We start from the raw sequence: 25374 nt of genomic DNA on the forward strand, positions 1-25374 counted from the left end.
CTTCAAAGGGAGTTTGCCATTGCCATCCTCTAAGGTAACTTGCCCAGGATCATCCAAGCCAGGATTTGAACCTTGGTCTCCAGAGTCCTAGCCCAACACTCAAACAACATTAACGTCCACAATGGCTCTTTATATATATATATAACAACACCAGCAGCACATAATTCTCAAATTTAATTTTAACTCTTAAAACTGTCATTTAATTTCTGAATACTAACAAATTGAAGTGCCCCCAAATGCCCACCACTCACACTTTAATCAATTTATTTCAATTTTTTGAATAGCAATAATATATTGAACAAAGCCTGGAGGGGCACACTCATCCTTCTCACCCCACAGCGGATGTCACCCGTCTTCTCTGGTGTTACCCACCAGTGTGAACCTCATCCCCCTAGTGATGCTACTGGTCCAGAGCCCTTTCACTATGTCTTCTGCCACACTGCAGAATTAAAGCAGTTTGACACCACATTAACTGCCATGACTCAGTGCTATGGAATCCTGGAATTTGTAAACCCCCCCCCTTTATTTATTTATTTTTTTATTTTTACTGTCAGAAAATGCAGAAGGGGCACATGTGAGATCTTCTGCTAAATGTGCCCAAATAACTGGGCTGATGCTGGATGTCATGCAATATGACATGGGAATTGTTTGGTGGTGGTGGTGGTGGTGGTGGTAAGGGGATTGGGAACCATTTATTATTTGCCTCTCTGGCTCAGGCAGCAAAATGCCTTGGCCTGGCTGTGTGTCCATGCTGCTTGACAAACCTCTGTTCATCATTGTGCAACTTGTGAAATGGCCCTGCGTCATGACTTTTTGAGCAAGGAAGCGACAGCGGGGCGCTGCAGATGCTGGAATGTCCTCTTTCACAAAGCCCTTGGAGACGTTCTCCTTTGCAGCTGGCTCCACTATTTGCAGCTTCAGAATGGAGCCTGTCTCAGGGATGAGAGACAGCATTCAAAATGCCTCTTGTGAATGGTCCCCCAGCCTTGGTCACCTCCCCAGCCCCACCAGCATCTTCTAGTTTTTCGAGCGTTGTGGTTGAATGGAAACATCTGCTGTTTCATTATGGGTGCAAATTTCCTGGTGGAAGAAGCAGAAGTGTGCAGCTAGATCTTGACAGAAGTGACGTCTTTTTCTGCAGAGGAAAGCTGGTCACCCGAAAGGAAAGACGAGCCAGAAAAAGAAGAAGATGCTTGCATTTCTGCGATGGTGAAGACACCAACTGCTTGGAGACCCAGGTGGATCATTTGGAAAGAGGTAAGAAGGGTCTCCACTGAACCTATAAATGAGTGAGATGGTGTGGGGTGCCAGAGAATTTTCAAGGGCAGAATTTCACAGAATCCTAGAGTTGGAAGAGACCCCAAGGGCCACCCAGTCCAAACCCATTCTGCCATGCAGGAATACACCATCAAAGCACTCCCTACAGATGGCCATCCAGCCTCTGCTTATAAACCTCTAAAGAAGGAGACTCCACCATTCTCCGAGAAATCAATAATAATGGGCATATGAAGGGACTGTTGTTGTTGTGTGCTTTCAAGTCGTTTCAGACTTAAGGCAACCCAAACGTGGGGCTTTCTGAGGCTGAGAGTGTGTGACTCATCCAAGGTCATCCAGCAGGTTTCCCTGACCAAGTGGGAAATAAAACTCTGATCTCCAGAGCTGTAATCCAACTCTCAAACCATTATACCATGCTGGCCTCTTGTGAAGGGATATACTGATTTATTCATGGTGAGGTCTTAGTGGTTCTTTACTATGTATAAAAATAGATGTATATCCTTCTTTCTTTCCTTCCTAGAACTCGAACGCAGGGCTCTGAATTAGTCTCCCCTCCAGCAACACTCTTAGTCTAGACCAGTTTGGTATAATTGTGTACTCTTCTTGACTTTGGTCTCAAACTTCATAATGAAAGGAAAAAGAGACACATACTGTTGAATCTAAATAATCTTTGAATCATAGAAGTTTTTCACATGAAGGAGTTTATCTTGTGAATATCCCAGAAAAATCATGTAATTACGTGTAACGATTTCACACAACGAAGCACAAAACCTGCCATTAAAGTGGTCACAAAGAAGCATTAATGTGCATCTTTTTACTTTTGGGATTTCAGTGACAGTACATTTCCAATATCACTTTATTTGCACAATTGTGTGTGATAATCATTTGTGTATTTCCGCTTCGTTTGCAGGATGCTTTAAATGCGCTTTAATCTCTCCTTAATGTTGAAATCAGCCCCAGTGTGATAAACCTCACACTTGAGTAGGGAGAGGGGAGCATGTCTTCTTGAATAAAACAAGCAAGGAAACAGTTTGTTGTTGTTGTGTGCCTCCAAGTCATAGAATCATAGAATCATATACATACACAACACATACCTATCATACGTTTTTCTTGGCACATTTTTTCAGAGGGGGGGTTGCCATTGCCATCCTCTGAGGCTGAGAGAGTGTGACTTGACTAAAGTCATTAGTCAGTTTTTATTCTTGAGTGGAAGGAAACCCCATGATACTTGAAGGCAGACAACAACAACAACAACAACAATAACAACGGGGATTCAAACAGTGGCCTCCCAGAGTCATAAACCAGTGCTGAAACCACTCCATCATGCTGGTTTTCTCCCATTAATGGAGGCCAGCTGTGCATCCAGACACATGCTCACCCCAGTGGCGCCAGTAGGGGGTGCGGGGAGTGTGGACCACACCAGGTGACACCTGGGGAAGGACATCACTTCTGCTCAAACACCTGTATTTTGGCAGAAACATTGTGACATTTGCCTGTATCTCTTTAAAATGCTTTAAGAGATGGTGGGAGTGAGGTGAACCTCAGTGGGGGAAGAAAGGAGGGTCCCCAGAACTTTTTAAAATTAAAATTTCATTTTTTTAAAAAAAAATTCTTTTTAAAATTTTATTTAAAAACATTGCATTTTAACCAAATCTTCACTATGTACGTATATGCAAATACATTTATGTTATGCATATGATACTGTAATTTGAAGGTATAATTTTTAATTTTGCTATTTGTTTACATCACAACTATTAGCATTGCTTTCAATGGTATATGGGAATTATGATTTACGAGTAACATTAGTGCAAAAAAACAATAATTCTAAGGATTCTGTATGGCGTGAAATGGGAGGAGGAGATTAATGAGGGGGTGACACTATGAGTTACTGCACCCGGTGACATCAGCTCTAGGGATGCCACTGGCTCACCCACACCATATCCCATTGTTTTCTTTCCCAAAGTACATTTTAATTCATTTGTTTTTTTAAGTTTGGATTTTCTTGTCCCTTCTGTTTTTAAAAAGGAAGAAGCATTTCCCTCTTTTTCTACTTCTGCTCATAAGGAAGCCTGACAGACATGCTGATCTGTCCTTCTTGTTTCTCAATACCCTCAACATAGGATGCCATCAGAGCTGGTATCAGGAGGATTGACTACTGTGATGACCTGAGAATGCATTGTGGAAGTTACTGACTGTGACATTACCATCAGTGTCTTATTTCTTTTTAATCCATAAAAGATTGAGTATGTAGCCACACTGCAGAATTAAAGCAGTTTGGCACCACTTTACTATTCATTACTTTATCATGTGGAATCGTGGGCATGGTAGTTTGTGGTCATATTCAGCCTACTAGTCCATCAAAGAGCACTGGTGCCTCACCACACTACAGGTCCCAGGATTACACAGGATAGAGTCATGGCAGTTTAAGTGGTGTCAAACTGCTTTATTTCTGCAGTGTGGCTACAACCCTCGTGAGCCACCATTTTGTATGGTACAGCATAGCATAGTAGTTCTGCATATGGATCTCCAGTATAGCTGACCATTCAATGGCCCCTGAAAACAACTACTGAAGTTTGTACCACCTGGTGAGAGCAGTGCATGGGGGAGAGGTATGGGAGAAAGGTCTGACTATGTCCCTGCAACCAGACATGAAATGACTACAATGATGTTATGGACTTTTCAGGGGAAAATGTTGTTTCATTTATTGTTAAAGTATAGTTGGAGAGCCAGTGTGGTGTAGTGGTTTGAGCACTGGGCCAGGACTCTGGAGAACAGAATTCAAATCCTGGCTTGACCATGTAAACCCACTGGGTGACTTTGGGCAAGTCACATTCTCTCAGCCTCAGAGGATGGCAATGGCAAACCTCCTCTGAAGAAACCTGGCAGTAAAATCGCATGATTGGGTTGCCTTAGGGTTGCCAAAAAATTGGAAATGGCTTGAAGCCACAACAACAAGAACAACAACAATAAAAATCCAGTTACGTATACACTGTGTATTAGATGCTATAGACGTATGGATCATTTAAGAGGGGGTGAGAGAATAGCATGTTGGGGGTGAGTGCTGATTGGTGGACTGTCTGATTTTGAAAAAGCTGAAATATGACAATAGTAAGGGAGGAGAGAAGGAATATTTTGGGATTAGGAGATTACAAACTAGTTAGACTGCTACAACGCTGCAGAAATAAAGCAATTGCCATAGCTCAATGCTATGGTATTCTGGGATTTGTAGTTTTGTGAAATAATTAGCTTTCTCTGTCAGAGTGCTCTGGTGCCCCACTAAACTACAATACCCAGGATTCCATGGCATTGAGCCATGGCAGCTAAAGTGGTGTCAAACTGCTTTATTTTTGCAGTGTGTAAGCAGCCTGAGTGGTTAGGAGAGTTTCAGACTCACAGTGAGATAAGAGATTAGTTAGAGTCAGGGTCAGAGTTAGCGCATGGTGTCACCTCCCCACATTGACCTCCTTCCATTAATGCACAATTCCGAATCCTTAATGATGTTTTTTGTACTCACGTTGCTCATAAATCATAATTCCCATGTAATTCCCATGTATCACTGAATCAAATGGCAAAATTAAAATTGTACTTTTAAATTATAACATCATGCGCACAGCTGAAATGTATTTACGTATGCATAGTTTTATGTGGTTAAAGTGAACATTTGATAAAATGTGATGTTTTTAAAGAAAATTTAAAAATATATATTTTAAAAAACCATTAAAATTAAATTTTCTTTAAAAATTGAAAATTGATTTAAAAAAATCTGGGGCCTTTCCTTTCTCTTCTCACTGAGCCTCACTCCACTCACACCGTCTCTTACAGCATTTCAAATGGAAACAGATGAATGCCACAACCCGTTTCTGTCAAAATGCAGATATTTGAGGAGCGGTGGTGTCACCCTCCTTTTAGGGTGTCACCTGGTGCAGTCCTCATCCCCTGCACCCTCCCAAGTGACGCCACTGGTTCCAGGGTCCCCTGTGGATATCAAAATCCGTGGATGTTCAAGTCACATTAAATACAGTGGCGTAGTAAAACGGTGTCCCTTATATAAAATGGCAAACAGGAACATTTACTGTTTTGGATTTCTTTCTTTCTTTCTTTCTTTCTTTCTTTCTTTCTTTCTTTTTCGAATATTTTCAAGCCATGGTGGGTTGAATCCATAGATGCAGAACCCATGGATATGGAGGGCCAGCTGTACTATCCTCCACATTGACCAAAAAGCATACGCATGTGTAAGGTTCAGGTATGCCTGCAGAGCATAGGGGTCTATGGCTATATGCTAGCTGTAGCATATAGTGGTTAAACATATGTACTGAGTTCCTAGGTAAATTTTTTAATCTATTCTACAAACTCAATAAATGACCTTATAACCAGCCTCTGTTGCCTCTCATCTTCAGCAAGCCCTCTTCATAGAATCATAGAGTTGGAAGAGACCACAAGGGCCATCCAGCCCAACCCCCTGCCATGCAGGAACTCTCAGTCAAAGCATCCTCTTCTTCTTGCAGTACTGAGATAATACTATGGCTGTTCTCCTTTACAAGGCTGTTGTATAGTTTTATTATGTTATTGACATGAAAGCACTTTAAATATCCCAAATGCCCCTGTATCTGTAATTTCAGTTCTGTGGTCCAATGAAACATTGATGTTCCTTGAGAAGAAGACAAAGAGAGATTGACTGCCTTGTTGTTAAGTTGCTTTTTATTATTTTTAATTGTAAGTTTTAAACTTTACTAATATCGAGACAGTTTAATTACATTTTAATATTATTCTTTTGCAAGTTTTGACTATATGTATCTGATTTAATCTGTAACCTGCCTTGAGTGCTGGTTTTGAGAGAAAAGGAAGTATGGCTGGAAATTAGTAAGGGACTTAAGTATTCACGAGTGGACTTAATGTCTGTGGGAAATTGAACTGAGTTGCCACAATGTTACTAGGTGCATCTACACTGTAGAAATAATGTCGTTTGACACCACTTTAACTGCCATGGCTCCTTTCTACAGAAACCTTGAATTTGTAGTTTGGTGAGGCACCAGCACTCTTTGGCAGAGAAGGCTAAAGATCTTGTAAAATGACAAATGCCAGTATTCCATAGGATGGAGCTACAGCACTTCAAGTAGTGTCAAACTGTATTATTTCTACAGTGTAGATGTACGCTATGTACACTATGTAAGGGAGCCAGTGAAGCAGTTGATGTGCACCGAGACTGATGCACAATGACACTGAAGCAGATCAGGACACTGACTAGGGAGTGCCAATGTGCATCTGTAGAGAGCCTGATGTGCATTGGAACACTCTTGCAAGTACCTTGGTGTGCACAATTCACTAACAGTTTCTTAGTGCCCCTACTAAGTAGCTATCATCTATACTCGAGTATAAGTCAACCTCATGAATAAGTTAAGGGTAGGTTGTGTGAGGCTGAAATTATGGATTTTGATATGACCCATGGATGTCGTGGGTAAAAGCTAGAGGCATGTAACAAAGGATCTAAAGGATGAAGCAAAAGAAAACAGTGCCAAAAAACTTGCAAAATTTCAGCAGACATAACTGTTTGTAGTCATACTAAAGACTGAATGGATGAGAGAGCAGAGGGGGATCAGTGCTTCTAGGATACATTATGCTCTTGCCTTTCACCAGGGGATGGTTCCTTTTTAAATACAGGTTTCTTGGGTCAATTTTTGACTAAAATTTCTAGACTTATACATGAATAAATATAGTAAGTATATGTAAATGTACATAAAATAGACTTCATTAGAGAATTCCAGCCTATATAAATAAATGTGAAGTCAAAGGCTTTCATGGCCCGCATCCATAGTCTTTTGAGGGTTTTTCAGGCTATGTGGCCATGTTCTGCAAGAGTTTGTTTCTGGCGTTTCACCAGCATCCTTGGCTGGCATCTTCTTCTGAAACATCAGAAAGAAACTCTTCTAGAACATGGCCACATAGTCCGAAAAACCCACTAAAAACTGTAATATAAATAAAGTTAAGGATACCCAGTTTTCCCGTAATGCAACTTTCCACATCAACTTTTTATGCTTCCTATGATGTAGGTTCATTCTTATTTGTTGTACTTTTTCTTTTTCCCCGCCTAGAACCTGCACATCTCTAATTTTGGCAATGTTTTCTTCATGTGAATGCAATGGACATGGTAAGTGCATTCCAGCTCTTGAAGCTAAATGTTCTTGTCAGCTGCTGGGCCTTCTGGATTCAGAATAGGTGGCAACCCAGGACCCAGTGTCCTTCCAAGCAATTGTGTGTGGTTGTGCATCAAAAGGACTACTGTCAATCAAATATGTATTTCTTTTTAAAAAAAGGAAACTAATGACAACAATTCAGCTGCTTTCTATGGAAGTGAAAACTGCTACTGCAGTTTACCAGAATGACTGGACAGGCAGGAAGTTAAGTAAGGAGTTCATTACACAAGGTTGCTAAATTGGAATTGTTGTTACTTTGTGCCTTCAAGTCATTCCCAGCTTCTGGGGACCCTAAGGCAACCCTATCATTGGGTTATCTTGGCAAGATTTGCTCAAGAGAGGTTTTACCTTTGCCTCCCCCTGAGGCTGAGAGCATGTGACTTGCTCAAGGTCACACTGTGGGTTTCATGGCCAAGTTTAGGATTCAAATCGTGGTCTCCAGAGCCATAGTCCAACACTCAAACCACTATGTGATGCTGGCTCTCAAAACTGGAATTACAGTAGCATAATAGAGATTTGCCAAGTACTTATCAAAAAGTGCTCTGCACCAGTCACTGAAATGCAAAACAGCTACAGGGGAGACACAAAGTCTATGATAAGTACCTGCCAAAGATGCTATTATCCTGCTGTAATTGGGCTGTGCTACCCTCCTGTGATAAACCTCTTACTAAAAACAGAGCCTCCCTGGAGAGTCTTTGCAACCTGTAGCAACAATTCAAGTAATTCTTGCAAACGGTAGCAAGCTGTTGTTCTACTAGCTGAGCAGGAAATCTGCACAGAGCCCTTTCCTCTTGTCTGGAGTTAGAATCATAGAATCACTGAGTTGGAAGGGATCCCAAAGACCATCCAGTCTAACCCTCTGCCATACAGGAAGACACAATCAGAGCTGATCATTTAATTTAATCCTTTAAGGCAAAAGAAGAGTAAATTATATATATAAAAAACTAATTAAGAACATAAGCGATTAAAAAACACACAAAGTAACAAAACAAACAAACAAACAAACAAAAACCCCACCCCTCACCCCAATACAAAATAAATAGCCTGCAAAGACACAAAAGCAGTGGTGATGTGGAGAATCTATAGCTATTTTTTAGTAAGTGTGGCACTGAAGGCTCCATGCAGGAATCTCAGACAGACAGCAATCCCACAGCTGCCAGTGATATGAGAACACATTTATTTTATGCATTTACTTATCACTGCATTTGCAATAGGCTGCTTGTAATGGTGACAACGTGCCACTGCCATAATCTCTCCAAACCTTTCACTCCTTTTTAATGTATCTCACCATTACCACCAATTTGTGATGGTGACAACATGGCACTGCCAAAATCTCTCAAAATATTTCACTCCTTTTTAATGTGTATCACCAATTAGTGATGGCAATGGTCACTATTCCACCAGTTCTTCACTGCAAGACTTGAACTCAGGACTCTCTCAAGTGTCTCCTGCACTATAACTCTCTTTAGATGTCAGCACTCTGGGTTTCAAATTTTACCCCAGCTTGGCACCAACTATTCTTTGACAGCCACGCACCCGCTATCTGGTGTGTCCCAAACCTGAAAGCCTTTTCTCAATGTTGATAGCATTTTAAATAAGTTTCTGAAATCACTTCAGACAACTGCTTGATGAAACAAAGTAATGATTTTTTTTATGAGCCAGGCTGAATACAGTAGCTCTTTTAGTGGATGGTATTCATATAATGGATATGGTGTATAAATACTTTATTAGTTACACGGTTTAACTGTTTCTTTGACTTGTCTTTGTAACTGTTTCCTTATAACTTTATACATTTTTCTTTATAGGCTTAGGGCTGAAACAGACAGTCTGATAAAGCCAACTTCTTGCTGGCTTGGGGGCATATCATTTAGACACGCCACATCCCCAAGTCACCCGGAAGCCATGCCGGCGATTACACTGCAGCTGTCTTCCAGGTGACTTGGTGTTCAGATGCCACTTGCCCCAGAGCCTGCGAAAAGCTGGCTTTAGAGGCGAAGGGGTGACTTTTTCCGCTCCTTTGTGGGGTGGAAAGTGGCTGGATTGGGGCTGTGGTGTGTGGTTGCTGCAGCCCCAATCCGGCTCTCTCGGGGCAGCATCAAGTGGCCCCTCTGGGGCTACCTGTTTCACACCTTAAGTCTCTCAGAACCTTTACTAATGTTTTGTATCTTTTAACCCTTCTGGTTAACTGTGACTCCACTAGCACTATATCTCCCACTGGACACTACCACAATTTAATTAGGAACACTCCTTGTCCCTATCTTGGGTACTTAAAACCCTTTCTAACTGCCCCTCAACGGCTCTTCACCCCTCAAGGCACAATGAAACATCAACTCTAGCTCAGAGCTCTGTCCCTATCTGGTCCCTATCTAACTCACACACGCTCCTCTCTTCCTATTCATACTTGTTCCTGGGAGTAGTTCCCACCTTTAGTAGCTTCATTCCCATTGCCTGTTCAAACCTCACTCCTGTTGGTTGTCCCCATGTTCCAATCTGCCTTTCCCCCCCTCCACACTGCTTTTCAGCAAATCCCCAAAATGGTGTACATGCACACAAGATAAACACACAAGAAAAAACAACAACCACAGGAATAATAAAATATAAGATTAGAATGTGGGAAGCTGCAAATCAAGATGAGAGAGAGAAAAATCATTTTAAAATGCTAGCTAGTTTGTTGTTCAGATTATGTTGGATTGCAGGGTGTCCTAAATAAGGTGTGATTTGTAGTTTTTTGTGGGTTTTTCGAGCTATGTGGCCATGTTCTAGAAGAGTTTCTTCCTGATGTTTTGCCATCATCTGAAGCTCTGAAGATGCCAGCCACAGATGCTGGTGAAACGTCAGGAAGAAACTCTTCTAGAACATGGCCACATAGCCCCAAAAAACCCACAAAAAACTATGGATGCTGGCCATGAAAGCCTTTGACTTCACACAAGGTGTGATTTGTGTTTGTTTGTTGTTAGCTGCTTTCCAGTCGGCCTTTACTCATGTGACCCTGGGAATGAGGTATCTCCAAGTCTCCCTAACCTTTACCTCCCTGCGCAGGTCCTGTAGGCTCAGACTCCCTGAGTCTATCCATATGGCATGCAGCCTTCTTCTCTTTCTATTTCCCTCCATCTTCCCCAGCATCATTATCTTATGAGAAATCTTTAACTATTTCTCTCCTGGTTATGAAAGCCACCTCATTTCTTCTTTTTTTCTTTTCCTGTCTAGAACACTGTGTAGTTATCTGGGTCAAAATGACCCATTCCTGTCCGTTTTAGCTCACTTACCCCTAGTATTGCTATGTTTATGTGTTCCATCTCCATTCTGAGATTTTTAGTTTTGTGGGGCACCAGCACACTTTGGCAGAGAAGGATAAAGGCCTTGTAAAACTACAAATCCTCGGATTTTGTAGGGTAGAGTTGCAGCACTTAAAGCAGTGCCAACCCCTTGTAAAACTGGAAATCCCAGGATTCCATAGGATGGTGCCACAACACTTAAAGTGGTGTCAAACCGTATTATTTCTATAGTGTAGATGCACCCCTTGTGAAACTACAAATCCCAGGATTCCATAGGATGGAGCTGCAGCACTTAAAATAGTGTCAAGCTGTATTGTTTCTGTAGTGTCGATGTGCTCCCCAGAGGAGAGAGTCCCAAGGCCACTAACAAGGTCCTGCTGTTCCCTATGACTACTGAATCAGCACTTAGAGCACTTACATTTTTTACTACAACTCCCAGAGTCCCCCAGACAGCATGGCATACTGGTTGTACTGGCTGGAGGATTCTGAGGGTGGGGTGGGGTGGGGTAGAATTCAGTGCTACAACTTTGTACTTGAGACTGACCCAAAATTCTCTTCATGTGGTCTTGGAAGTGATCTTTACAGGCTGAAAGTCTGTTTCAAATGAGCTTTCAGAAATAACAGATCAGTGATCGGAAAGGTGTGTGCCTCCCACTCATTGGCAGCACAATGCCAGTTTAGTGATCAGGGGCAGGAGAGGACACTTGGCACATGGCAAGAGGGCATGGCCACTGGCCAGAAGGTCAAGAAGAACAACCAGAATGCCCTCTCCTTGCCCACCTATAGCATCTGCTGCCTGAAGCAGTTGCCTCACTCTGACTAATGGTAGAGATGGCCCTCTGGGACCAAAACAGATATACTGGGAGCAAGGACTGGACTATTGGACTACTGATGATAATGATGATGATAATGATGGTGATAATGATGGTGTATCTATTTTCAGATTACTGTACTTCACTGTATGGACTTATTGGTGCAGCGGCTGTCATTTTCATAATGCTGTTGACAATTCTTATCCTCTCCATATGCCTTTGCCGGACCTGTAAAAGAAGTGAGTAATAGTACAACAATAAATATGCTGGTCTATTTGTGTTGGGAGGGGGCACTATAAGTGGAGGGAAAGGGTATCGAGCCCTGTAAAAAGCTATATAAATAAAGCTTAATAATAATAATAAAGGACATTCCACCTTCCAATTGAAAAATAAAACAAAATAAAACAAAAAGTTTAATTGTTAGGAAGAGGGGTAGTGAGCTGAGAAGTCCCATCACTGATCCTCTACAAAGTAATAATGCAGTTTGACATCACTTTAACTGCCATGGCACCATCCTATCGAATCCTGGGTTTGTAGTTTGGTGCGGCACCAGCACTCTTTGCTAGAGAAGGCTGAAGTCCTTGGTGTTTATCACACGGAGGTTTTTGCAGCTCAGATCCAGGGTGACTCCTGGTTCAGCTATGCGAATTAACGTTGTAATGTGAATGTTTTATCACCTGGTTGCTCTTCCATTGCCCTTCCGAATCGAGGGGGAATTGAATCCAAGGCAAGTCACATGATGCAGATTCATGCAAAGTTGAGTGAGTGCAAATTGTATTACCACACCGGTGCATACCATGCAGATTCAACGATTCGAATCAGCACCCTTGCGCATGCTCAGTGGGGGTCTGAACGCATTCTGACCTTGTACGTTTCCGGGGTGAAAAGGGGCGCAAGTTCTTTTTCCCTGTTTCGTGTAATTGCGTGATTGCGTGAATATTTGCCTTGTGAATATTTCTGTGTCTTCTTCATCCCTTTTTAAATTTTCCCTTCCATTTCAGCAATTTCAACACACACACAGATAGATAGATAGATAGATAGATAGATAGATAGATAGATAGAGATAGATATACATACATATCTGTATATTCACATACACCCACATATACACATGTACATATTCCAAAAAAATGAGTTGCCCTGAAAGTTGCCCTGAAAGTGAAAGGACCACCAAAAGGATATGGAGGGAAACTGCGGCGCCACATCGTGGGAAATTTGCAACCTGGGGGGGGTTTGTGGTGGTGTACCAGAGCAGAAGCAAAGTTGCATTCCACACCAGACCAATTCGGAGTGAAATCAAAGTGAGCTTGGAAGTGATTTCTGTGAATTCACTTGTTACTGATTTCGCCAAAATGTGTAGTCACTTTGGATTCACTGTGGAAGTGCCACAGAAGGAGCCCCCATAGAAAGGAATTGCATGTTATAACACATCACGCTGTCACGTGAATTTGCATCATTGGACCCGCAGTCATGTCGGATCTGAGCTACAAAAAGCTGCAAAAACCTCTGTGTGATAAACACCTTTGTAAAACTACACACCCCAGGATTCTATAGGATGGAGCTGCAGCACTTAAAGAAGTGTCAAACTGCATTATTTCTACAGTGCAGATGCACTGTGAATTTAGCACTCTCTGTGTGGCACTGTGGTGTGATAACAGTTATATATAGTTTTCTGATATGTGTTTTAACTGATGTCATTTTAACTGGTGTTATTTGTTGGTTAATTGTTGTTGTTACCAGCCCTGATCTGTGGAGACAGGCAGGTAAGAAATAATAATAATTAATAGTAATAATAATAGAAATAATATGCTGTTGGAGTAATAGTCCTTTAAGATGTAAGAGAGAGTGGAAGAAATTTGTCCTTAGATATGATATGTCTTGCTTTGTTTTCTTTGCAGCAAAGAAGCAAAAACTGATAGAGGTAAGTATGTACACTGTGATGGGCAGCTGTGTGTGTGTGTGTGTGTGTGTGTGTGTGTGTGTGTGTGAGAGAGAGAGAGAGAGAGAGAGAGAGAAATCCTGTCATTCACTGCCCAATAAAATAATCCTGGTCCTGGTCCTGACTGTAGCTCCTCTGTATTTTAAGCACTATAATATTTGCTCTTCATTGTCTCTGTTCCTTATCTTATCTGGTCCTTTTCTCAAGTCTCAGGGGACTCTTTCACACTACCCAACTATATCACTATGATTCCACTTTAATGTCCTATGAAATACTGGGCTATGTACGTAGTCTGGTGAGGCATAAGAGCTCTTTGGCAGCAAATTCTAAATACCTCCTAAAACTACAAAACCCAGGATTCTGTAAAATGGAACCATGAGCCAGCCTTGTGATATTGCAGTGAAGAAGGTGAATGCTATTTTAGCCTGTGTTAAAAAAAGCATAGTTTCTAAGTCTAGAGAAATAACAACCCCACAATATTCTGTCCTGGTCAGTCCTCATTTGGAGTACTGTGTTCAGTTCTGGGCATCCGTTTTAAGAAGGATATAAGTCAAGTTGGAGCAAATGCAAAGAAGGTCAACAAGGATTATAAGTAGTATGGAGAATAATACATATGGGGAAAGGCTGAAGGAACACATTGGAAGATAGGAACAGAATTCAAAAGGAGAAACCAGGAAAATGGGCAGAAATTATGCAATTTGACAGAAATAAATGCAAAGTTCCACATCTAGACCACAAAAACCAAATGCATCTTTACAGGACAGGGAATATTTGGCTTGGGAGCACTACATGTAAAAAAGACCTTGGAATTATTGCTGATCTTAAGTTGAACATGAGCTAGCAGTGTGATGCTGCAGCAAAAAAGAAAGAAAGGAGTTTAACACACGAGGCAAATTGCTTATATCTCATGCAGAAATGGGATTTAAAAGTCTGAAAAAAACCACAAAAGCAGGTTGTTTTTCAGATGTGTTTGTGTAAAGTAGAAATAATGTGACATTAACCAGAACAGAAAGTTACCAAACCCCACTTCTTTTTACTTTCGGAAGTTCTCAAAAGTAAAAAGAAGAGGGCTTTGGCGACTTTCCGTTTGGCTTAGTTTTGCGTTATTTCTCTTTCCAAACATTGTCTGAAAAACGACCTGCATTTGTAAGTTTTTTCTACTTTCTGTTTGGGTTAATCCTGAACGTCATGTGAAAAACAACCTGCTTTTGCTTTAAATCTAGTTTCTGCCTCCATGTGTTAAGCTCCAAAGAAAAGGTGATTGGTATTTTAGGGGCGCGACAGATGGGTGGCACCTAAACGGTGCGGCAATGGTGCGGCTCCCAAACGATGCGGCAATGATGCGCTGCCAAAAAGAAACTGCCTAGAGTGGCTTCTTTTTTGCAGCGCCATAAACGGGAAAGGGCACTGCCATGACGCCACTTCCTGCACGTGTGTCATCATGACGGCCCCCATGTGGGCAGGGCCCAGCCATGATGGCACCGTGTACTAGGGTTCAGGAGCGTGTGGTTGTTCAGTTCTCCTGAATCCTAATTTTGGCCCCAGGCTGCCGCAAAACAGTGGTCTGTACCGGACTTTAGTCTGCATTAATAGTACATTCAGATCTCCTTAGCCACAATTTTTTTTATCCAAGGATCCAAGGTTAAAAATATTTTTTAAAAGTATAATTCCAACTAGCAATAAGGGACAACATTTTGCTATGTCACTGTATTTAATGTGACTTGAGCATCCATGGATTTTGGTACCCTCAGGGGATCCTGGAACCAAATTCCGGTGGATAACAAAGACCCACTGTAGTATAGTTTTCAGTTTGAGGGAAGTAATAGACCCATTATATTGTGCGCTCATCAAGCCTCATTTGGAGTATTGTATTCAGTTCTGGGCACCTCATTTTAAGAAAGATATAGTCCGGTGGCATCACTAGGGTGTGGTCCACACCAGGTGACATCCTAAAGGGCAGGGGGAGACCATGCTCCTCAAACATCTGTGCTTTGGCAGAAATGGGCTGTGGCATTTGCCTGTTTCCATATAAAACACTGCAAGATATGGGGTGAGTAGGGTGAGGCTCAATGAGAGGAGAAAGGAGAGGATCCAGATTTTTTAAACAAAATTAAATTTCAAATTTCATTTTTTAAAAAAACTAATTTTAAAAAAATTTAAAATTAATAATAATAATAATAATAATAATAATAAATAATAATAAAAAAATAAAATTTTTATTTTTATACCGCTCCAATCAGGGCGGTTCACAGTAAAATAACAATACAAATAAACAACATACATTAGTAAAAAATACATACAATAAAAATAAAATAACATAACTAAAAGCCCTGTTAGCCGATCCTCTTGCCCTTAAAGAGGGATGGAGGTCTGGTTGGACTTTATTCGGGGAATGCAGACTGAAATAGAAAGGTTTTCAAGTCCTTTCTAAATTGGGCCAGGGAGGTGGCCGAGCGGAGCTCTGTGGGCAGCGTGTTCCAAAGGGCCGGGGCGGCGATGGAAAAAGTCCTCCTCATAGTGGAGGTGAGCCTAACCCCCGGTACCCTAAGTAATTGCTGCCCAGATGTTCTGAGGGTGCGGGGCGGAATATACGGGGAGAGGTGGTCCTTCAGGTATCCCGGGCCCAAGCCATTTAGGGCTTTATAGGTAATCACCAATGCCTTATATTGTGCCCGGAAGCGAATGGGCAGCCAATGGAGATCTTTTAACACCGGTGTTATATGGCTGGCCCTGGAAGTACCAGTGACCAGCCTGGCTGCCATATTCTGCACCATTTGTAGCTTCCGGGTTTGGTATAAGGGTTGCCCCATGTAGAGTACATTGCAGAAGTCCAGTCTCGAGGTTACCAGGGCATGTACCACTGTTTCAAGGTCCCTCTGGGTCAGGTATGGGCACAGCTGGCAAATAAGCCAAAGCTGATAGCAGGTGTTCTTGACCGTCGCATTCACCTGAACAGTCAGGTGAAGCGACGAGTCAAGAAGCACCCCCAGACTGCGCACGGAGTCCTTCACAGGGAGCGTGACCCCGTTCAGGACAGGTGGAACCACCGCCATTCCTGGACCAGGGGAACCTATCACAAGTACCTCCGTTTTCTCTGGATTCAGCTTGAGTCGGTTTTCCCTCATCCAGCCCATTACTGACTCCAGACAGGCCGCGAGAGGAGAGACGCCATCCTCAGTCACTGCATCAGTCGGAGACATAGAGAAGATTATTTGGGTGTCATCAGCGTACTGATAACCCCGCGCCCCATGTCTCCGGATGATCTCTCCCAGCGGTTTCATGTAAATGTTAAATAGCATGGGAGACAGAATGGCTCCTTGAGGGACCCCAGCTTTAAGGGGCCGCTCATCGGAGCACACGTCTCCCAGCTGCACCATCTGGGACCGACCCGAGAGGTAGGAACGGAACCACTGGAGCGCAGTGCCCCCGATTCCCACCTCTGCCAGGCGCCTCAGAAGGATACCATGGTCTATGGTATTGAAAGCCGCTGAGATGTCCAAGAGCACCAACAGGGACACGCTTCCCCTGTCGATGCCCAGACGGAGATCATCGACCAAGGCGACCATGGCCGTCTCGACCCTGTAACCCGCCCGAAAGCCAGTTTGAAATGGGTCCAGATAATCCGTTTCATCCAAGACCGACTGAAGCTGGATTAATTTTTAAATTCTTTTTAAATTTTATTTCAAAACATCACATTTTACCAAATTTTCACTTTACCCACCTGAAACTAGGCATATGTAAATACATTTAGGGCCTGCGTATGAAATTGTAGTTTAAAGGTGTAAATTTAATTTTGCTACTTGTTTATGTCAGAACTATTACCATTATATTCAGTGATATATATGGGAATTATGATTACTCAGTAACATTAGTATAAAAAACATTACTAAGGATTCTTTATGGGTCTGGGTATGGGAGGAGGTCAATGGGGGAGGGTGACAGTATGAGTATTGCACCAGGTGACACCAACCCTAATGATTTCACTGATACAAGCAACTTGGAGCAAGTTCAGGCAAGGGCAACAAGGATGATGAGTGGTATGGAGAAGCAAACACATGAGGAAAGGTTGAAGGAGCTGGGCATGTCTAGGTTGGCGAAGAGAAGGCTGGGGGCTGGCATGACTGCACTCTTGAAATGCCTCAAGCGTTATCACAAAGAGGAGGTGACAGTCCTGTTCTCTGCAACCCCAGAGGTAGGACTGGGTCTAATGATTTTAAATTATGGGAAGGTAGATTTTGATTGAATATCAGAAGAAACTTCATGACCGTAACAGCTGTTCGGCAATGGAGCCAATTGTCGGATAGTTGGTGGGGTCTCTTTCTCTTGATGTCTTCAAAAAGAGGCTGGATAGCTACCTGCTTAGGATGCTCTACTGGAGATCCTGCATTAACCAAGGGGTTGGACTGGATGGTCCATGAGGCCCCTTAAAGGACAGAGGTGTAGTAAATACAAAAGCAAGCTAAGAGTAGATTGCTAGAAGTGAAAACTGGAGATGGCTCCTGTAATGATTGTGTCGAAGGGATTTTTGCCAGGTGTCACTTTTTAATCTGCTTACGTGACAAACAACCCCTTCAATAATTCCCTCTTCTGCACAACATTTTTCAACCTGGCAACCTTAGTTGCTGTGGTCCTTCAGATGTCATTGGACTGCAGCTCCCACCATCCCTGACCATTAGTTACACCTCTTGTCTAGGAAGGAGTGGGACTTGGTTGCAGTAACATCTGGAAAGCCCCCGGTTCCCTTGCATCAGAAGCTGGCCCTCTTGTGAAGAGGAAGTATGAAAAGAAACAAGAGTCGATGGGAAAATACAAGGCTGGAAGACAGAAGGAGGAAGGAAGTTCATAGCCTCAGCTGCAGTATGCTACTGACAGGAAGGAAGGGGACGGACAGGGGGATGGAGCAACAGGGTAGGGGCTTGCTGCTTCTAGACTTCAAAGCCTTGTAGAGAAATCCTTCCCATTGTGTCCTTAGGCCTCACTGGAAGGTTGGAACTAGGCAATCCCAAGGTGTCAAAAAGAACAGAGATTCACAACAGGTCTCAGTTTCATAGACTACAGTGGTCCCTCCACATTTGCTGGCATTAGGGGTGAAAGATCCCCATAAAAGTGGAAAAAACGCAAATGAAAAAACACTATTATTTTAACTTGAGAGAACAACTCTCTAGGAATTTTCAGGTCCTCCAGTGCAACTCTGTGATCGAGATCTGCCAGAAATTGGCCATGGAATCATGTTGGAGGACCTACAAATGACTAGAGATGTATTGTTTTGATGTATTGTTATGTACTTTTAAACCATCTTTTACTGTTTAATTTTATAGTTGGGAGGGAGGGTTGGGTTGGGGTCTTGTGGGGCTTGTTGTTTTTATTGTTGTATATTGTATTAACTTTGCTGTTACCCGCCTCGATCCTCAAAGCGGAAGAGGAAGGATACAAATAATAATAATAATAATAATAATAATAATAATAATAATAAATGTTTTTTCTGGGAATGTCTAGGTTTGCTAGCACAACTCTATGGCCAACTTCCAGCAGAATTGTGTTGGAGGGCCGCCCTAGAGATTCCTAGAGAGAACATATTAATCAAATCTGCAAATAATCAAATCCACAAAAGTCAAAGCCACAAATGTGGAGAGACAACTGTATTACGAATTTACCAGCTAATTCTTGGGCTGCAATCTGTTAATATGGGTTGAGTCTCCTTTAACAGAATTCCAAAATCAGAAATACACCAAAATTCAAAATGGTCCACCTAGGTGTCTGAGATAGTGACCCCTTTGCTTTCTGATGGTTCAACGTACACAAATCTTTTCATACACAACATTATTAAAAATATTGGGTATAAAATTACCTTTCGGCTGTGCATATGTGGTCTATACGGAAACATAAATGAATTTCATGTTTCAGCTTAAGTCCCATCTCCAGGATACCTCATAATGTATATGCAAATATTCCAAGATCTGAAAAGTTTCAAAATCCAAAATACTTCTAAGCCCAAGCATTTTGTGTAAGGGAGACTTAAGGAGCTTATTGCTTGGCATTTTAAATTGGCTCCAGCCTCTCTGGCTGCAGCCGAGACGCAGAATACAGGCAGGGATTATCGCACACTAAATCACCACCAAATCTCTGGGCGCCATCAGCCCAGGTCCCAGATGGGTCCAAGCCGCAATCTGCTAGCACTTTTTAGAAGTTGAAAAGCTTTTTGACTTCTAAAAAGTGCTGGCGGAGTGTGGCTTTGACCTGGGTTGATGGCAGCCAGCGATTTGGCGGCGATTTAGCGTGCAAGAATCTCGCCTCCATCCTGCATCCTGGCTGCAGCCTGGGAGGCTGGAGCTGATTTTAAACGCCAAGTGATAAGCTCCTTGACCTGAATGCATAAATGTAAACCACCGGATAGGAAAGGTTGCTTTTTGGGGACAACAACTCTCCAGAATTTCATGGCCAATAGCAGGATGTCAGTATCCAACCCTCCTTTTGGGAAATCTACAACTCCTGGTCGGGGGATTCTGGATGTTGTAGTGGGGGGGGGGGGGGAAGAAGCATCCCCAAGTGCTGAGTTCTAATCTCTTGCTTAATCCTTTCCTATTATCAGGGTATGGTTGCTGGTAGTCCTGAAGAAGCCGACTTGCATTATGCTGAATTGCAGAACCTTCCAACTTCTAACAGGGGACAGTGCGATGGGGAGACTTGCAAAGCCCCTGTGGCCACTCAGAACAGCGACTATGCTACTGTGGCAGAATTAAAAGGCCCTGAAGATGGCTATTGCAACCCTGAAGAAAAAGAAGATGATGGGATGAGGGAGAACAAGTCTTTGGTGGAAGTGGAGCGAGACTTAGTTGGACTGGAATGAAGGAAGCTTTGGAAGGACAGAAGCTGTGTTTGACATAGACAGTGTCTGTGTTGTGTTCAAATTCTGTCACCAGAGAAGCAAAATTCTGCAACTGGACTGCTGTAGTGTATTCAGGCTGAAACATATTTGCATACCTCCATTTCCCACAAGTCTACATCCACCAAGTGAGTTGGACTCCAGCTCCCATCATGCCCGCCCTTTGACCACGCTGACTAAGAATGATAGGGATTGATAGGACAGCACATTGGAGAAAATGAACATACAATACCTCCTATTGCTTCCATAGTTCACGTGCTCAAACAATTTGAATTTATTTTCCTTAAGGAAAGGGAAGGGAGTGAGAGAATGGTGAAGTTAGTGATGTGTTGTCATTAACTTGGAAGCCTGGGTTCAGATCTCCACTCAGTCCTTGTGTTTAGCAGGATAGCTTTGGATAAACAATTAACACAGTTTGGAAATTTATTATTATTTTTTAACCACAACTTCAGCATCCCCAGCGAGCATGGCCACTTTATTTATAGCCCATAAAATAGTTTTTCTGGTGATTAGCTGAAATTATCTCAGAGGACTGCTGTATCTGCCATTCTGAGCATTTTCAGGCAAAGGGTGAGATATAAATATGATATAATGTGCATATGAATCATGCGGACTAGAAGCATCCTTTAAAGAAAAGAATAAGACTCTGTAGTGGTGCTTTGTTAACTTATCCTATCTTACAACAAGTCAGAGATAAAAACGGGGACACCCTTTTGCATTTGTAACACTGCTGTTCTCATACTGTATGCATAGCTGAAAACATTTGTTCATTTATTGTCTTTTAAACTGATCGACCATTGTCTGCCTTTCCCTGTTCCTTGATGTGCAAAGTGTATCAGGAAAACTGAATGTGACAATTTTACTTTTTTAAAGGTACAAATATAATAATCTCACATTGGATGTAGTTGAATTACTGTATTCAAGTCCAACTCGTTCAACTGCATTTAGTCAGCAGTAAGGAAAACAACTCCATATGAAAAAGGATTGAAGTAACTGGGTCTGTTGAGATTACAGAAGAGAAAACAGAAAAGAAAATGACAGCATTTTCCAGTTACCCAAAGCAGTCTCACACTACCAGCTGCATCTACACTGCAGAATTAATGCAGTTTGACACTGCTTTAAATGCCATAGCTCAATGTTGTGGAATTCTGGGATTTGTAGTTTTGTGAGCTATGTAGCTTTCTCTTTCAGAGAGTTCTGGTGCAATAACAAATTACAAATCCCAGGATTCCATTATCAAGCGAATTTTGTCAATTTAAAAAAAAATGAACTGAAATAAAATTCTCATCTACCTGCACTGGCCAAACTGGAAAGTGCTACCATATATACATGACTATAAGTTGAGAAATTTATGTCTCAAAATTGCCTCTAAAATCTTGGGTATGCTTATATAAGGGTCAATACATCAGTAGTGCTTAGAAGGGTAGTGCTTAGAAGGGTCCTAAAGCAAGCAAACCTGATGCCCCAATCTCCACTGAACACCAGTTACTTCCACCTCCAGTCTGTTTTGCAAGCCTTTGCTTCTTGTCACAAAACATCTCCATTTAAATCCACTTACTTCTGTCTTGCTCCCTTTTGCAAGACCTGGCTTTTCATGGAAAAACCTCTCCATTTAAATCCACTTGCTTCTTTCTCTGCTCCTTTTTGCAAGGCCTTGCTTCCTATCAAAAAGCAAAGCAAAGCAAAAAACAAAAACAAAACAAAACAAAACAAACAAACAAACAACCTGTCCATTTCAAACCATCTCTCCAGTCCATTTTGCAAGACCTGGCTTCCTATGGAAACAACTCTCCATTTAAATCCACTTCCTTCTTTTCTCAATCTGATGTTAAACCTCTCCTTCAGCACCTGGGAGAGGTCCAGAGAAAGAGCGACGGAAGCGGTATTTCCCCCTTTCATCCTTCCTTATAGCCCCCTAAGTTTTACCCTCAACTTACCCACAGATCATATCAAAACCCAGGATTTTGGCCCTGAAACCTTCCCTCGACTTATACATGAGGTCAACTTGTACATGAATATATACGGTATTTCCACTACTGAGAAATTTTAGTACTTATTCACTTGCCATATATCAACCTATGGGAGTGGGGTGGGGGGAGAGGTGGTAACCTTAATTCAGCATTAAATGCTTTGAATATGCTTTTCTTAGTAAAAAATGTAGACATTTTGAAAGGTGTTAAGTCCACCATTCGTGCTCCCATAAGTGAATAACAGAACAAATAGTGTGAAAACATACTTCAGAAAAAAATCAGGTGAGTGTGAAACCACACACCCAAAATAACCTCCTTATAATGACAAAGAAGGAACCTGCTCTGGTGGGTTTTTTTTGGGTGGGACATTTGCTCCGCCCTTCTCTTCTTCCAACCAAGAAAGCTCTTTGGGTTTGTTTAAAAGGAAGTCTTTACTCTTCCTTTCCTGTGTGAAGGAGGAAGTTGTTGAAAAGGAGAAGAAACGTCTGACCATTCTCCCCTCTTCCTGCTCATCCTCACCCATGCATCCAGATACACCATCAGGTGATTAGCCTTTGCTCCGTGTTGGTAAATTGATTCCAAAAGGTCCGTTGTTCCCACTATGAAAGTGGATCTTTTCATTATCCCCTTGTAATCGCTTCTTTTTTGGCATGACTGTTATTCCCTCTAGTTTGCATCGCTTCAAAATGCATGTCAATCATCTATGTGACATCAGTGACATAAGCGGCAGTCCAGGAAGTCCAGCTTGGGAACTATTATATATGTATTTTTAAAAAATAATTAATAGAAGATACGATTCAGTGGTTTTGCAACTACTTGCAATCTTCTATCAATTTCATTTGTTAAAAAAAATTGATAGAAGATTTGATTAATTGGTTTTGTAACTACTTGCTTCACTAAGCAGTTGCAAAATCAATGAATCGAATCTTCTATCAATTTTATTTGTTTAAAAATCATGCACTCATAGGTCACACCACAAACACAAAGGCAGCGCTGAGGGGGGAAATGGTGGATCTTCCAAAAGCTGAGACGGTGTGGTGAACTCCCCTCTGCCATTTGTCCCTCCCCTCCAGAATGATGTGACTCAGAACTGTCATTCCCACTTGATTCCTTTCAAAAGAACCGCTAGGAAACTAGTGCCTGGAAAAACTGGGGGTTTTGCATTTGTCTCGCTTTAGCATGACATAAATCGATCAAAGTAGGATTGGAACTAGTTTCAAATGGGAACAACAGTCATATAAACCTTTAAATCATAAAGTGATTTGCTTTAAATCATAGTGAGAATGGGCCCCATGAAGAGAAGTCTTATACAGCAAGCCCTCCATGTTTGGTGGGGTTAGGGGCACTGGGCCCCCGTGAAAGTGGCGGAAAAAACAACACGCAAATTTTTAAAAATACTAATTTTATTATTTTTTCTTATAGAAAAAAACATACATATAAACATAACATAATATAAGCATCATTTAACATAAGGAAAAAAGAACATACATAAAATAGATCAAACAAGAAAAAAGAAGTAAAACAAACCAACATAACACAACATATAATGAAGCTTTCTTTTCAGTCTCCTCATATTCTGTCTTTCCTTCTGATCTTCCTACACTATCTATGCTTGGTATTTACAGATATTATTTGTACTGTTCCTTATCCAACACTTTTTGATTCTATCTTAAATGTTTTGATCAACCGAGTTGCAAGTAGATGTACAATATTTACTTTTATTTAATCCTTAAAACTAATAATTGCCATTTCTCCCTACATGTTACTCAGATATTTCATTACCAGCTCCCGATTCCCTACAAATTTACCTTCGCTTTCATATTTTATTAAGCATGTTAATTTGTCTAATTCAGCCATCTCAAGTAATTTTAATAACCGTTCTTGTATCGAAGGGACTGTACTCTCTTTCCATTTCTGGGCGATTATCATTCTGGCTGCTGATGTCATGTAATACAATATCCTAGCCAAAAAGGAAAAAAAAAAATACTTTTTTTAACCTAAGAGATCACCTCTCTAGGACTCTCTAGGTCCTCCAGCGCATGTCTGTGACCAATATCTGCCAGATGTTGGCCACAGAATTATGCTGGAGGACCTAGAAATGCCCAGAGAAGTGTCCTCTCTCAAAATTTCTAGGTCCTCCAATGTGACTTCTCATGGATTTTAACCACTGAGTCATGCTGGAGAACCTAGAGATTCCTAGAGAGAGCATATTAATCAAATCAGTGAATAATAAAATCTGCAAAAGTCAAAGTCGCAAATGTGAAGGGCCAGGTGTATATGATGATTGTTGTTGTTGTTGTCCTTCAAGTCCTTGCAGATTTATGGCAACCCTAAGGTGACCATGGGGTTTTCTTGGCAAGATTTGTTCAGAATGGGTTTGTTTTTGCTCCCCCAAAACCAAAGGGCAGGGGGAATGTGTCTTTGCCCCATACCTTGAGATTGGGCATCTGCTCCAGGTCTCACTCCAGAACAGAACTTGGAAATGTGAGGAGTTCTGAGGCTCTAGTGTATTTTATTTATTTCATTTATATTCTGCCTTTCTCCCGGAAAGGGACCCAAGATGGTTCATGGGTTAAAAAACAGTTAAAAACTTTACAATAAAAATAAAAATAGTAAATTCAAAAACAACTAAATTCATTTCACCAAAACCATACAAAATTGCATGAAACACACAAAAGTTTAAAAGTATAAATAAAACATGCGTCCCGTATGAAAAACCTCCCTGATGATAATTACTGTAGATACTCATATATAAATCTAAACATTTTAGTCAAAAAATTGACCTCAAAGTCCTGAGTCAATTTATCTACGGGTCAATGTAAAGTACTGTACTTTAACTCCTATTTAAAAAGGGAACCATCCCCTGACCGAGGAGGATTTACATAAATTCAATATAGGGGACAAGGAAATGAAATCGTTAAAAATTTCCCCTATCTTGAATCAGTTGTTGATCAAAATTGATACTGCAGTGAAGAAATCAGAAGAAGACCAGGAATGGGAAGGGTAGCTGCAAAAGAACTAGAAAAGAT

At 41.5% G+C, this 25374-nt stretch overlaps 1 protein-coding gene across 2 annotated transcripts; it reads left to right on the forward strand.

Annotated features, from left to right (window-relative positions):
* Positions 1-944: 944 nt before the first annotated feature.
* Positions 945-21275, forward strand: LST1 (leukocyte specific transcript 1). Of its 2 annotated transcripts, XM_089514163.1 has the most exons (6): positions 945-1257; positions 5895-5988; positions 7365-7420; positions 11685-11792; positions 13452-13474; positions 20082-21275. In XM_089514163.1, exons 3-6 carry the CDS (start codon positions 7390-7392, stop codon positions 20337-20339), a joined length of 420 nt encoding a protein of 139 aa, XP_089370289.1. In that variant the 5' UTR covers positions 945-1257; positions 5895-5988; positions 7365-7389; the 3' UTR covers positions 20340-21275. The 2 variants fall into 2 exon arrangements, with proteins under 2 accessions (XP_089370289.1, XP_089370300.1); XM_089514174.1 differs by lacking the exon at positions 5895-5988.
* The last annotated feature ends 4099 nt before the right edge of the window (positions 21276-25374 follow it).

This window comes from Sceloporus occidentalis, unplaced genomic scaffold (genome assembly GCF_023333645.1).
Source record: "Sceloporus occidentalis isolate IW3139 unplaced genomic scaffold, rSceOcc1.0.p SCAF_1, whole genome shotgun sequence".
In the NCBI taxonomy this organism is placed as follows: Eukaryota; Metazoa; Chordata; class Lepidosauria; order Squamata; family Phrynosomatidae; genus Sceloporus; species Sceloporus occidentalis.

Coding starts and splice junctions, on each gene's coding strand:
- LST1 (XM_089514163.1), top strand. CDS start 7,390: ATGTTTTCTTCATGTGAATGCAATGGACATG. Junction 7,421..11,684: donor ATGTGAATGCAATGGACATG/GTAAGTGCATTC, acceptor ATCTATTTTCAG/ATTACTGTACTTCACTGTAT. Junction 11,793..13,451: donor TTGCCGGACCTGTAAAAGAA/GTGAGTAATAGT, acceptor TTTTCTTTGCAG/CAAAGAAGCAAAAACTGATA.